Genomic DNA, 13,587 nt, shown 5'->3' with positions numbered 1-13,587 from the left:
ACTTTAACCACTTCCTAGCACTATGCTGTGCTGTGCTGTGTGAAGAGGGTTCTTGGGGAGATGAGGTATATTGTGTTTCAGCCAAACCTAATGCTTTGTGACGAGGCAGAAAATTTCAAGTATGTTCTTATTAGAACTTTTTTCCATTTCTGCTCAGCCTCCAACATGCCCTTTGGTAAACTCCAAAACTGGAACTGGAATGGCTTTTTTTTCAGTAATGATTGTATTGTGAACAGTTGTTCTTATCTGAGCTCTGGATCTCTACAGCTTTGTTTTTAATAATAGATTCAACTGTGCTCAGTAGGATGTACAAAATCTGGAACATTTTTCATAACCAAGCCCTGAATTTTCTCCAGGACTTGTCTATATAGCTCCTTAGTCTCAGTGTACTGTTACACCACTAACATGATAAGATTTATGGGACAGTTTGAGGGGGTCTGACCCCACCTAATAAAATACCAAAGTTCTTCTAGCACCATCTGTCATTTCGGTCTCCATCTTGGCAAAGCTCCTGGGTCGTTATTTTAACGTCATACACGACCAGGCTTTCGTATACAGATTTTATATGGTTGTTAAAGTCATTGATGTTGACAAGTTTATCTAAACCCAATACGCCGTATCTGTTGTACACCTCATACTTTCAAATAATTTGTTGTCTGCTTCATTTATCAACCTAAGATTTTAGGCATTTGAAGAGAAGTTGCCAACCTCATGAGGACTTTGAGGAGAACAACCGCTTAATCAATACATAAAATATTCTACATATGCTCTATCTCCGTCGCTGAGCATTTGAATTCATTGTGGAGAGAGCATTTGAGGAGTTAGTGTTGAATCTATAATGAACTCAGATGATGAATTAATTTATGGGCTGCTCAGGAGCTTCTGTTACACAGTTCCAAATTGACTGTATATGACTTTAGACATTATTTCTAATCACACTCTCTGGTGTCCATGGTAATTCACACTCTCCAGTGTTCGTAATAATTTATAGTCTCACACTCTGTTATTTACATTTACAGCATTTGTTATCACCCAGATGAGGATGGGTTCTCTTCTGAGTCTGGTTCCTCTCAAGGTTTCTACCATCTAAGGGAGTTTTTCCTTGCCACAGTCGCCTCTTGCTAATTAGGGATAAATAAGGACAAATAGGGAAAAATTTAAATACATTTACATAAAAATGTTATGTTCTGTAAAGCTGCTTTGAGACATTGTCCATCGTTAAAAACGGTACGCAAATAAAATCAAATTAAGCTGAATATAATTTAAATATATAAGCCAACATTAACGTATTAATACAGCTTAGATCAGTGCAATTTTTTATTTAATATCTGAGACAGGATATCTCTAATGCTTGCTAGTTAACTTGTCTTGCTAGCTAGCCACTAGACACCAAACATTACATAAAATAAGCAATAAAATCTAATGAGTTCCCTGATGCTAATACCAGTGTTATATAATTCACACACTATTTTCCCATGATGCTGTCTAAGCAATCACTGTCTTTTTTGAGCACAACTTGACAATAAATCTGAGTCACGACCAATCTGGCTTCACAAGATTACCTTCAAAACAACTGCACAGCTAGTTACACTGCAACATGTCAAGGCTAACCATTAAATTAGCCAGCATAACAGATGCAGTACATGGTGCTAATGACAACTTGTTAACATAGAATGCTATTACAGTTAATATTAATACCTCATGGTCACATCAACAATTATAGCCCACAAATGAGAGGATCCAGAAGGCACATTAGAAATAATTAAGCATGAACCAGCCGTTATCTAACCCAAGTGTGCAATGAGCCCCAACACAAGGCTTGGTGCTGAAAGAAATCCCAGTGATTTAGAGCAAGGGTTAAGTACACTGCAGAATAACTTGCTGGTCGTAGTTACTGAGCTACTGGTACTCCATAAAACCGTCAATCGAAAGAGGAAACAAGTATCAACACTCCTTTCTAGTTCCTTTTAGCTACTCAGGATTCAGGAAACCTGCATTGATCTTGGAGTGGTCTAATAAACGCGACTGTTTCTTGTTAAGAGCCAGAAACAAACAAACAAAAAAATATGGTACAAAACATTTAGCTGTGTGTTTCGTTTTGTGTTTCATTTCACCGTGTTTTTTTTTTTTTTTTTTTTATATATATAAAGGAGCTTTAATGTTATAAGAAGCTTAGTTATGGGTGATGACAGCTGTCCAAAACCTGTTAAAAAAAACTATAACCATTTGCACCGCTCAAGCACAGAGAAACTGAAGAAAAGAAAAGAAATTTTTCAAAAGTAGAGAAAAATGTTTTAATGTCACTCAAATTTCAGGTAGATTTTACACAGCAAACTCTATTTCCAAATAACTTTGAAGCCAAAAGCTTTCAGCTCCAAATGAATTGAGCTAGACTTGAGTCATAATGATTTCGCACTTGACGAAACACTGACAACTGACATTGCCGGGGACTTGTGCCAAACTTGGGACTCAAATCTGAACCTAATTTCTGAGTTTAAGAATGGGACATGAGCTAGAATATGGCCTATGAAAATGTCTGGCTCGATGACTTCAGACTCAACTTGGGACTTAACTTGAGTCATGAATTGGGACGTTACTTTCTTGACCTGGGACTACACCTGGGACTTGACCTGGAACATGATTTTAGATTTGACTCCACTTGGGACTGGACCTCACTTAGGACTTAACATGGGACTTGACCTGGGTTGTGATTTGGGACTCATCAGTCTTAACTTGGAATATAATTTTGGAAGTTGTATTTCATGTCTTGAATGTTACATTCGTCACTTGAAAATAATGTCTTGTTCCCACCTCTTTTAATAAGACACGTTCATTTTTATACATGTTAATCAATATAAAGCCCATCAACAGTTGACATTACCTTCGTGCCTTCGTAACTGAATGAAGCAGTGATAAATTATACAGTGAAATATAAATACAGAATTCATAACTCTTACTTGACAGTGCAGAAAATTGCCTATTGACTACACCAGGCTAATTACAGTAACAGAACAGACTACAACACACCCCTTTATATTTTTAAAGCGAATGCAATATTAAAAAGTGCTTTTAATATCATTTGCAGAGTGTTTTATATGGAGCATAAAGCTGTGTTGATCAGCACCAGATAACGGAGCTTAGACAAATATTCTTCTGTTCAGCTCTGACTTTTATGCCCACCACATTTACTGTCATTCCATTAGCAGACCAGAACACCATGCATACCTTCCCAATGCCATCGCTGATTCCTCTCGGTTACACACATACACATTTTCTTCAGTACTAAAACCCCATAAAAACTTGTTCCTGGTCAAATGCAAGATGAACATTGTGAACAACCCCTTAAAATTAGCTGCATGTGCTGATGTATGTCTTTAGTAAACTTTGCGCAAGGGTCAGAGATTATTATTTCCCCTTCCATTAAAAGAGTAAGCAGCACCTTAGGAGTAAATCCCTTTATATGTTCCCTTCAAGATACACTCAAATTCAGATGACTCACTCCATCTTCATCTGCTACTGGAAGTCAAACCCCCACAGTACAGCACTTATTCATAACCTTTAAAATATGTCAGCAGGAAAAAGGCAGTGATTAGAGAAAGTTTTAGATTTAAAAGTCTGCATCCCACCCCCACCCCCCCACCCCAACACACATATACACTCCCTCGGTGTGATGAGTCAGAGCAGACGGCTCTCTGTATCGCATTCTGTAGTGTCTTTTCAGAAAGCAGCAGCCGCGCTACCCTACGAGCACAAAACGCTACACGAGAAATTTCTGCAGTGCAATGGCTCATTACAGATGAATACCAATGCTTCACCAATTCCACAATTTCAACGACAATACATTGCAAAAGCCATAAGCAGTTCTTGTGCTACATCCATTTTCATACTGATAGGACCATTTTTCACTTTCTTAGGCATAAAATTATGCATTCTACAATTGCAAAAGCAGTTCTCAAATGCAATTTAAAAGGACAATATAATTTTGTACAGACCAGGTTCATTTCTTGTCGAATTCCAAGTTCTGATTGGTCAGAAGGTGGTGAATTTTGTATAACATGCAGCTCTGTATTAGCTGGATGGTTTTTAATTCTGTTCTTATTGATCTATACCAGCGGTCTCCAATCTTATCCGCAAAGGGCCGATGTGGGTGTAGGTTTTCATTCCAACCAAGCAGAAGCCACACCTGATTCCACCTGTTTAATCAGTTGTTCTTGGCTTTTAGTAGACTCTGGTGTGGCTTCTGCATGGTTGGAATGAAAACCTGTACCCACACCGGCCCTTTGCAGATAAGACTGGAGACCCCTGATCTATACTATCAACATACAGGAACTTACATTGTGGAAGCTTCCAAGTTAAAAAAAGAAAAAGATTTCTGACACAGTGTAGTTGCTGAAACGTTTGCATTATGGAAGGCATCTCCAGTGTGAGCACTTCTCAGCACATGATTCAGACTAGTGCTTACAGTCACCAAGAGGTATAGATTTGTTTAAATCACTATGGGCCTTTTTACACCTGGTCACTTCATGTGTTTTCTCTGATCCGATAGCTATCTGATTTGTTAAAACTGTTCCATTTACATTAGGCCACATAAATGCGTCTCGGTGAATCGGATATCAATCTGATCTTTTTACTCCCGCCCAAAATGCAAATATATTTTACCTCATTTCAGGGGTAATTGAAATGGAACAGGCTTTGGTGTATGCGGTTGCTACAAAAATTAGCATTTACTGTTTGCTGCATTTTCGCTGGCAGCAGCAGTGCATTTTAAGACCCAGCAAGACACCTGGGTGAAAGATCGAAGCCAGCGCTGGTGGGAAAACATATTTGTCTCTGGCGCGATGCATGACTCGCGAGTCACCTGCGAGTGACGTACTTCCATTTGGGAGGAGTATAGCGCTGACGTATGTGCAACCACATGCATTTACACCTGTCCAGTTTCATCTGAAATGTGTCCCAGACCACCTCCTGACGTGGTTTGAGCGATCGGATTTATATCCATCTCGAAACCGTTTCGGAGGGCATTTAGACCTGGTCTTTTTACGATCGGATAGCTATCTGATCACAGAAAACACATGAAGTGACCAGGTGTAAAAAGCCCCTAAGTTGCTGCAACATACAGAATGTAACATGCATTAAACAGTGGATTTTTGAAAGCTTCAGTTAGACGAATCTTGTATTAGCAGCAAGGCAAACTGTGATAGACAGTAAACTCCAAGCTGGATAACTCTGAGGTCAGTTAACAAACTGAGCTCAAGTCTGACTGTCTGAAATAAGAGCCTGCATTGTCACTATTTTTAATTTGAAAGGCAGTTCATCGTTGGCAGGCTTTGGCAGATTGGATGTTTTCAGCTGAAGGTCTTTCACGAAACCGTGCCCCGTAACAATGACATGAGGAGAGGAGGAGGAGGAGGAGGAGGAATTCCCTCACTTCTGCCAAACAGTTTTGTGAGTATCAGAGCTCACTTTCAGCTATAAACAGGCATAGCCTCTTGCTCTCCAAGATATCTTTGTGTCCCTGCCTGTCATTCTGCCCTCATGAGACACTCAGTCCTCTCTCAATTCTCTATCCTAAGTCCGATATCACTCTCCATTCAACTCTCATTCTTTGCTCTAACACAAGTTGGTAAGGCTGAAACAGTTTGTACGCTTCGCTTCCTCTTGCTAGCTGATCTAACCTTTGAACCCTATCAAGATTATAAATCAGCTTCAATAAGACGAGAAAAAAGAATCATCAGACCTGGCTCGGATTTTCTGACAGGAATTCTAGGCACCAGTGGTGAAGGGTGGAGGTGACAAGCAACGAAATCCAGGAGAGGATGAAGGGTGAGATCACAGGGTTTCACCTTTATACCCATACATGACCAATTAGAGAGCAGGATAGCCTGCTACATATCTGAGGATTTTATGACCCGCTGATATTTCAGAGCTGTTTAAAGCACAGGTTGCCATGCGAGCACTGCTTATCTGGCTCATCTGAGTTAGCTCTCCTGCAAGGTCTGTATCTGCTGTAGGGTTTTTTCAGCGTCACGATGTCACACGGTATGACATGACTGGGCATTAACTTAATTTTTGAAAACACAAAATTTTAATTTCTTTCTATAAGTACCATCTATTCGCACAGCTTTTCTTTACACAATCAAGTTTTTTCCCGCCCCAACAACATATGGCAACCCTCTCCATCTAGACACCTGTTATAGTAAATCTGTTTCTCCATGCAGAGGAAATAGTGCACTGTAAACCCTTTGACTAAGAACTGCTATTCTTTCAAACCTTACATTTCTACATCTTTTCCAACCTGAAGCATGTTTGTAAGATAAACATACAAAACATACATACAATACAAAAAAAATGGATGTTAAGTGCACAGAAGAACTGCTGACCAGAACTAAACATAACTTTATTTTTTACACAAAATTACGGTATAAGTGTTTCTTGGCTGATTTCTGAAAATTGCGTATAACCGTATGATTAAAACTAAATGATTAACATGTAGATCACTATACTCAGATGTAGACCGTGATAAAAGGAAACAAACTGAACAATGTTAGTCTTGACCTCCTTAACACAGTGTAAACGTTAGTCTTGACCTCCTTAACACAGTGTAAATTTACTGCAGAATTTTCTGCCCTAAAAAAATGAATATTGATAAAAACAGTAGCAGAGAAGATATCTTTGTGAACATGCAACATCGTCAGGGACTCGTCCTATACACCCACTGTTCAACCTCTTACCTTCAGGAGCAGATACAAGAACCAGCAGGCTCAGGGCCAGCTTCTTCCCCACATCCATTACCCTGCTTACCTCTACACTACATCATTACTGATGTTTTACTGTCTGTCATCATACTGCAGCTCAAAACTATACTGTACACTCTGCAAAATGTCTATGTATTTAGATTCGTAGTATATATTCGAGATATATATCTATTAATTATGGATAATCCGGGTACTGTGTACATACAATGTACATATCTCTAACATAATGTATGTCTAATATTTGCATATATTGTACTTATATATAGTGTTAGCTGCACATAATCACTACCCACAGCCTTGTTATATATTACTAACTGCTTGTGTCTATATGTATATGTAATAAATACACACATATTATATATATATACAGTACTGTGCAAAAGTTTTAGGCAGGTGTGAAAAAATGCTGTAAACAAAGAATGCTTTCAGAAATATAAATAATGTGTTTATTTCTGTCAATTTACAAAATTCAAAGTTAGCACACAAAAGAAAAATCTAAATTAAATCAATATTTGGTGTTACTACCTTTTGCCTTCAAACCAGCATGAAGTGATGGCACATCCCCCACAGAGCCCTTATCTCAACATCATCCAGTGTGTCTGGGATTACATGAAAAGACAGAAGGATGTGAGAAAGCCTACATCCACAGAAGATCTGTGGTTAGTTCTCCAAGATGTTTGGAACGACCTACCGGCCGAGTTCCTTCAAAAAGTGTGCAGGTGTACCTAGAAGAATTGCTGCTGTTTTGAAGGCAAAGGCTGGTCACACCAAGTATTAATTTGATTTAGATTTCTCTTTTGTTCATTCACTGCATTTTGTTCATTTATGAAAATAAATGTTTAACACAGCCATTTTTGAAAGCATTCTTTGTTTACAGCATTTTTTTCACACCTGCCTAAAACTTTTGCACAGTACCGTATATATACTGTATATATAGGGTGTCGTTTTCTTTAGTATTTTTTGTATTTTTGCATGTTTGATTAATACAGTGATACCACTGAACCGTAACAGCTTAGACTACCTAATGCTGTTAACATGTACATAACTAACACCCCTAGTCTGCTGTATATCAGGTTTCTCTCTCATAACCCATTCTTATCATGTCTAGTTTGAAATATATACCTAACACCTTCCAGTGGCCATAAACGTTCCTTTATATCTGTATAATAAAAAGGAAAAATAAGCTGACAGAAATAATGAGGGCACTGTAATACACACATGACACAAGAGCAAAACTTCAGGTTCCAAACCCCAGTTCTGAGTCACCTGCTATTATTAAAGTTCTGCATGACAGGGAGCTGAAGCATCTGTCATTAATCACTCCTTCTAAGTGGGGGTCTCTTAAACGACCAGGTAAGTGTGGCAAATCAGACAGTGTGGGCAGAGAGGTTTGTATTGGCGAGTGTTTTTACGTCTGAGATGGAAAGGTTTCAGCGAGATCCATTAGTAGCATGAGAGCTGTAGGATGAAGAAGGGCAATTACCTGTGCCTTTATTCCGGTCCACAAAGCAGTACTTGAGCTCGTACTCACGTAGAATATCATGCACTTCCTGCAGAAATATAGATCAGAAAGATTGCAGTGTTAAAATAGTTCTAACAACAGCAATTAAGATGTAAAACACAGCCCTTAATCTGGGTTTATGATTTTATATAAACTATATAGTGATGTCTCGAGATACGAGTTTAAATCGCTCGCATCTCAAATTGCTCGTATCTCAAAACAATTTTCCCCGTTTAAATTAATTGAAATCCCATTAATCCGTTCCAGCTCGCAAAATTCCACTGCAGTTGTTTTGTTTATGTGTTTTGAATATGAAAAATGTGCAGTACCTGTATTTATAAATGACAAATATTGTATAAAAACATATAGTAATAAAAGAGAATGTTAAAAAAATAAACTGGTTTTACTTTACGGAAGATGCGCACGGAGGTTGTGGGAGGAGTAAACAGGCGGAGGAGTTAGGAGGAATTACACTTTCACTTTCGTTCACTTACTCGCTGCTGTACACTCTTAATGCTACTTTACACTTAAATGGAACTTAACTAAACTTCACTAAAATTAACGAACTTAAATCAAGCATCGCATTAGTTCTGGCAGGCCATGTCGTCAAGCGTGCATCAGCTGTTAATCAGCTGTCCACGACGCGCACCAATCTGGTTACGACATCCATATTACCCGACAATTTAAATTCCCATTCATAGAGCCGCTCTAGCGCTTCGCTGCTGACGCGATCTAAACTCCCTCCTCCAACCCCGACTCCACCATGCCGGAACCCGTGTTCCTTGTACCAGTTTACGTAATAAATCTCCACATATTTTTCTCTGTCTCCCCCTCTCTCTCTAATTATTTATTACTTTCCAAAAAAGCGTAAGCGAGCATATCTAATACTACAGTATGCATGATTAGTGGTTCTGTTATACGGGTCTGTTCTATTTTCAGAGCACACGTGGTTGTTACGGCGGCGGCTCGGATGCTCGTATCTCAAAAAGTTGCTCATATATCAAGACAAAAATTTGGTCGAATCACAGCTCGTATCTCAAAAAATTCGTATGTCAATGCACTCGTATCTCGAGGCATCACTGTAGAAACAAAAAAATTTGGACACCTGACCAACATACTACATCATACAGTAAGTTTCTTCTCCAAACTGTTGGAAGCACACAATTGTTCAGGATGTCTTTATTGACTGTAGCATTACAGTTTCTCTTCCCTGGAACTAAGAAACTGAGATATGTTCCAGCCTTCCAGACAGTGCCTATGTGTGAGCTCCATGAAGCCACGGTGTGTTAAATTTCATGTGGAAGAACTCAAGTGTCCGGCACAGAGCTCTGACCTAAACCCACTGAACACCTTTGGGATAAAGTGGAACACCGACTGCACCCCAGACCTCCTCACTAACACCAGCCATGCTCCAACATTTAGTAGAAAGCCTTCCTTAATGAGCAGAGTTTATTAGAACAGTAAAGAGAGACTACATCTGGACTGTGATGACATGTTCAACAAGCACATATGATTGAGATGATCTGAGGTGCACAAACTTTGTACTATAAAACGCATTTCCTAAAAACATCCCCCTAAAAAGTCAAGGCTATTTATTTAAAGATGTCATAACATACTTCAACACTGATCTTCCTAACAAGAGCACATAATGTACAAACAAAATCATGAACTAGAAATTTGTAAAGTAAACACTGATAATGGAAAATAATTAAAATTGCATTTTTTTTTTGCATCAAAATTTTTGCATTTTAGCAAAAACAAACAGATTTCGATTGGACATATGAAAAAATGTGTATCAAATATTAATGCGACTAATAATACAAATAATAAAACCTAAAATAATAATGACGATTATATGTGTTAATGCAGCTGGGCTTTTGCTTCCCTCCTTAAAATTTTATTTAATCATACTGGAAGAGCAATAAAACCACATCACTTATACAACTTGCACACTGCTAATATAACAGTGATACAAACCTAAAGCAAAGCAAAATAATTACATCAGCAAACTAACAACATTGAATGAATAAACACATATTACATACAAACCTAATGCTTTCCTAGAACTGTGTTTTTAACAGCGAGTGAGATTGTAAATAATGTCCTTAAGTTATTTATAAAGTGTGTATTATATGGTCAAAGATTCATTCTAGTTTTAACATGAAGTCTCCTGTTACTCAAGTTCTAAACCGTTCACTGATGGAAACTTGAGTGCAAATCGTTTCGTATCGGTATTGCAGTCCGACAACATCTTTGCGGTTTCTGAGTGCTATCATCCACAGTAATCTCATGTATCTTCAGGCTGTCTCTGTGGGGTCATCCTCTTCTGCAGCTGTGGCTAACGGACATTAAGATGGATCCAGAACAATATATGATATAAGGTTTCTATGTCACACATCAATTCAATTCAAATTTTAATTCAAATGTATTTGTATAGAGCTTTTTACAAAGGACATTGTCCTAAAGCATCTTTGCAGAACATAAGAAATATTGCAAAAAGTACAAAAAGGTTAACATTATACAAAGATTTATACATTGATTCACGATTAATATTAGACTTATATTTAAATGTATTTGTATTTATACCCAATGAACAAGCCTGAGGTGACTGAGGTGATTGTGGTGAGGAAAAACCCCCTTAGATGGTAACAGAAGAAACCTTGAGAGGAACCAGACACAAAAGTGAACCTCATTCTCATTTGCGTGACACTGAGGCTTGGGATTATAAAGTGTTATAAACACTGGAAAGTGTTATTACGAGTATCATAGCAACTATTGAACGTTTTTATTTATTAAAAAAGTACATGAAATGTTTTGATGTGCCTTGTCACATGCCTCTCATTTTTTTTCTAGGAATTTAGTATAAAAAAAAATTAAAATAAAATAAAATAAAAATCATCTAGTCACGTGTCAGGACTCAGCCCGGACTTTTGGCCACGTGCCTTTTGTTTATTTTCCTCGTCACATGTCTGCCCCGCCTTCGTCTGCCCCTCCCTGTCTCCACACCTGATCCTTATTGGGTCATCGTGTCTTTTATATTTAAGTGAGCCGCGTTGCCGAGTGCAGGGCGGAATCATTAGTTACGTTTACCCCTTCGTCATGTCTAGTCGTTGTTAAGTGTCGTCATTTGTATTGTGTCAGTTATCGTCTTTTATGTCTTTGTCTTCATTATTTATTAAACCCCTTTCATTTGAAGCTATCCTGCATACGGGTCTGTCTCCTTCCTCCTCTGGTTGTGACAGAATGATTCCGCCCAAGAACTGAGACCCAGCTGAATAGCTTCCAGCTCGGACCGGCTTTTTTTTTCATCTTCCCCTGGACTGTTCCGGCAGTCCTTCTGACCCTTTTTTCTTTTTTCGGTGACATCGCTCCGCATCTTTTCCGGTGAGGGACGCCGCTCCACTTTCGGTTCCGTCCGAAGCGGTCGTCGCCTCACTTCCTTCGCGGAGGATGTCACCATACCATTTTTGCCTTTTTTATTTTTTTTTTGGTGCCCTGCGGCATCGCCCCGCATTTTTTTCGGTGAAGGACATCGCTCCACTTCCAGTTCCGTGCCGAGGAAGACGTCGCTTCACTTCTTCCGCGGGGGGTTCTGCAGGCCCAGGGCAAAGGATCTTTCCCACCCTCCCACCCTTCTATTCTGGTCATCAGGACGTGGATCTGGCAGCGGTGCGTTGGGGGTTATGCGTGGCCCTTCAGCTCGGCTGTGGATGTCGCTCGGCCCTTCAGCTAGGCTGTAGACGTCACTCGGCCCTTCAGCTCGGCTGTGGATGTCGCTCGGCCCTTCAGCTCGGCTATGGACGTCGTTCGGCCCCTCTGCTCGGCTGTGGACGTCGTTCGGCCCCTCTGCTCGGCTGTGGACGTTGCTCAGCCCTCACTGGCTGTGCCGCCGTGTGCCTTGCTCCCCCCACACCTACCTCGCCGTGTGCCTTGCTCCCCCCACCGGCCTCGCCGTGTGCCTTGCTCCCCCATCTGCCTTTGCCTTGTTCCTCGCTCCCCCATCTGCCTTTGCCTTGTTCCTCGCTCCCCCATCTGCCTTCGCCATGTTCCTTGCTCCCCCCGTCAGCGTGGAATCATTAGTTACGTTTACCCCTTCGTCATGTCTAGTCGTTGTTAAGTGTCGTCATTTGTATTGTTTCAGTTATCGTCTTTTATGTCTTTGTCTTCATTATTTATTAAACCCCTTTCATTTGAAGCTATCCTGCATACGGGTCTGTCTCCTTCCTCCTCTGGTTGTGACATCACGTTACAGAAAAAACTAAACTCCTCCTTGAGAGACTTTGCTCAATCGGCAAATCATTACATAAAGTTACCTCTTTTACAAAGCACTGACACTGAATTTTTTTTTTTTTAAATGCTATAAATTCACCATGCACGTCCTTGTGCACGCTGTTACCATAGCAACAATAATACCAAAACAAGATTGTGGTTAATGTTGTTCTGTTCGTTTTGTTATAAAGAATCTCTCGGTACACAAAATGTTATGTTAAATTGTAAAAGTATAGTCAGCATATCTAATTTCAAATGTTTACTCAAACATGCCCATACACAAAAATTAGCACCCTTCCATTAAAGAAAGAAAAACCCACAATGGTCAGTGAAATTACATGAAACTGACAAAAGTAATAATAAATTAAAATGTACTAAAAACTGACTCATAAAAATCATGCATTGCTTTTGAATTGCGGATCAACAGAAGCATTTAAAAAATGAAATGAATGAAACCGATGGATAAAAACGATGGTAGAATTAGAAAAGACTGAAAATAATTTGACCATAGGGACATGTTAAACTAAAGTGTGTCCTGTAATTAGCATCACAGGTGTCTTCAAACTTGTCATTCAGTCTGAATACTTAAAGGGTGAAAAGATCTAAAGTTGTGTTTCTGTTTACAGGAAACTCTCTGAGATGCTGTATAAATTAGGATTAGTATAAAATAATCGCTGAGGAACGTGTGTAAAGAGTGTTGGTGTACTATACAACATGATGTAGGTATTTATGGTGTATATAATGTACAGGAGATAAATTTATTTGAATGAAGATTTAAAAAAGTGCATTTCAGTTGAGGTTTAGTATAAATTAGGACGCCAAACAATGCTGGTCAAATTGACTTAAAGGCATGAAAGAGCTTTTGAAAACGGATTAAATATAAATTAAATAATGTTGCTGATGTCGAATGCTTTGAAAAAGAAATGAAAACCAAACCATTTGAAACACACTTTGACTTACGAATTTGGTAGCTGAAGCGACATCTTCAGTGAAGGTGTGTGCGTGTGTGTGCGTGTGTGTGTGTGTATGAGTGAGAGAGAGAGAGAGAAAGGGATGAGTGCA

The 13,587-nt window shown here is 39.2% G+C and overlaps 1 protein-coding gene across 1 annotated transcript in view; it reads right to left on the bottom strand.

Moving 5' to 3' along the window:
• Positions 1–13,587, bottom strand: part of raver2 (ribonucleoprotein, PTB-binding 2) — a 94,537-nt gene that overhangs the window by 63,137 nt on the left and 17,813 nt on the right. The window contains exon 2 of the mRNA XM_027147427.2: positions 8,239–8,305. Coding sequence (XP_027003228.2) covers positions 8,239–8,305 — 67 coding nt within the window. The remainder of the gene's footprint in view (positions 1–8,238; positions 8,306–13,587) is intronic.

The sequence above is a fragment of the Tachysurus fulvidraco genome, chromosome 5 (genome assembly GCF_022655615.1).
Source record: "Tachysurus fulvidraco isolate hzauxx_2018 chromosome 5, HZAU_PFXX_2.0, whole genome shotgun sequence".
NCBI lineage: Eukaryota > Metazoa > Chordata > Actinopteri > Siluriformes > Bagridae > Tachysurus > Tachysurus fulvidraco.
This window is presented reverse-complemented; position numbering and strand designations above follow the sequence as displayed.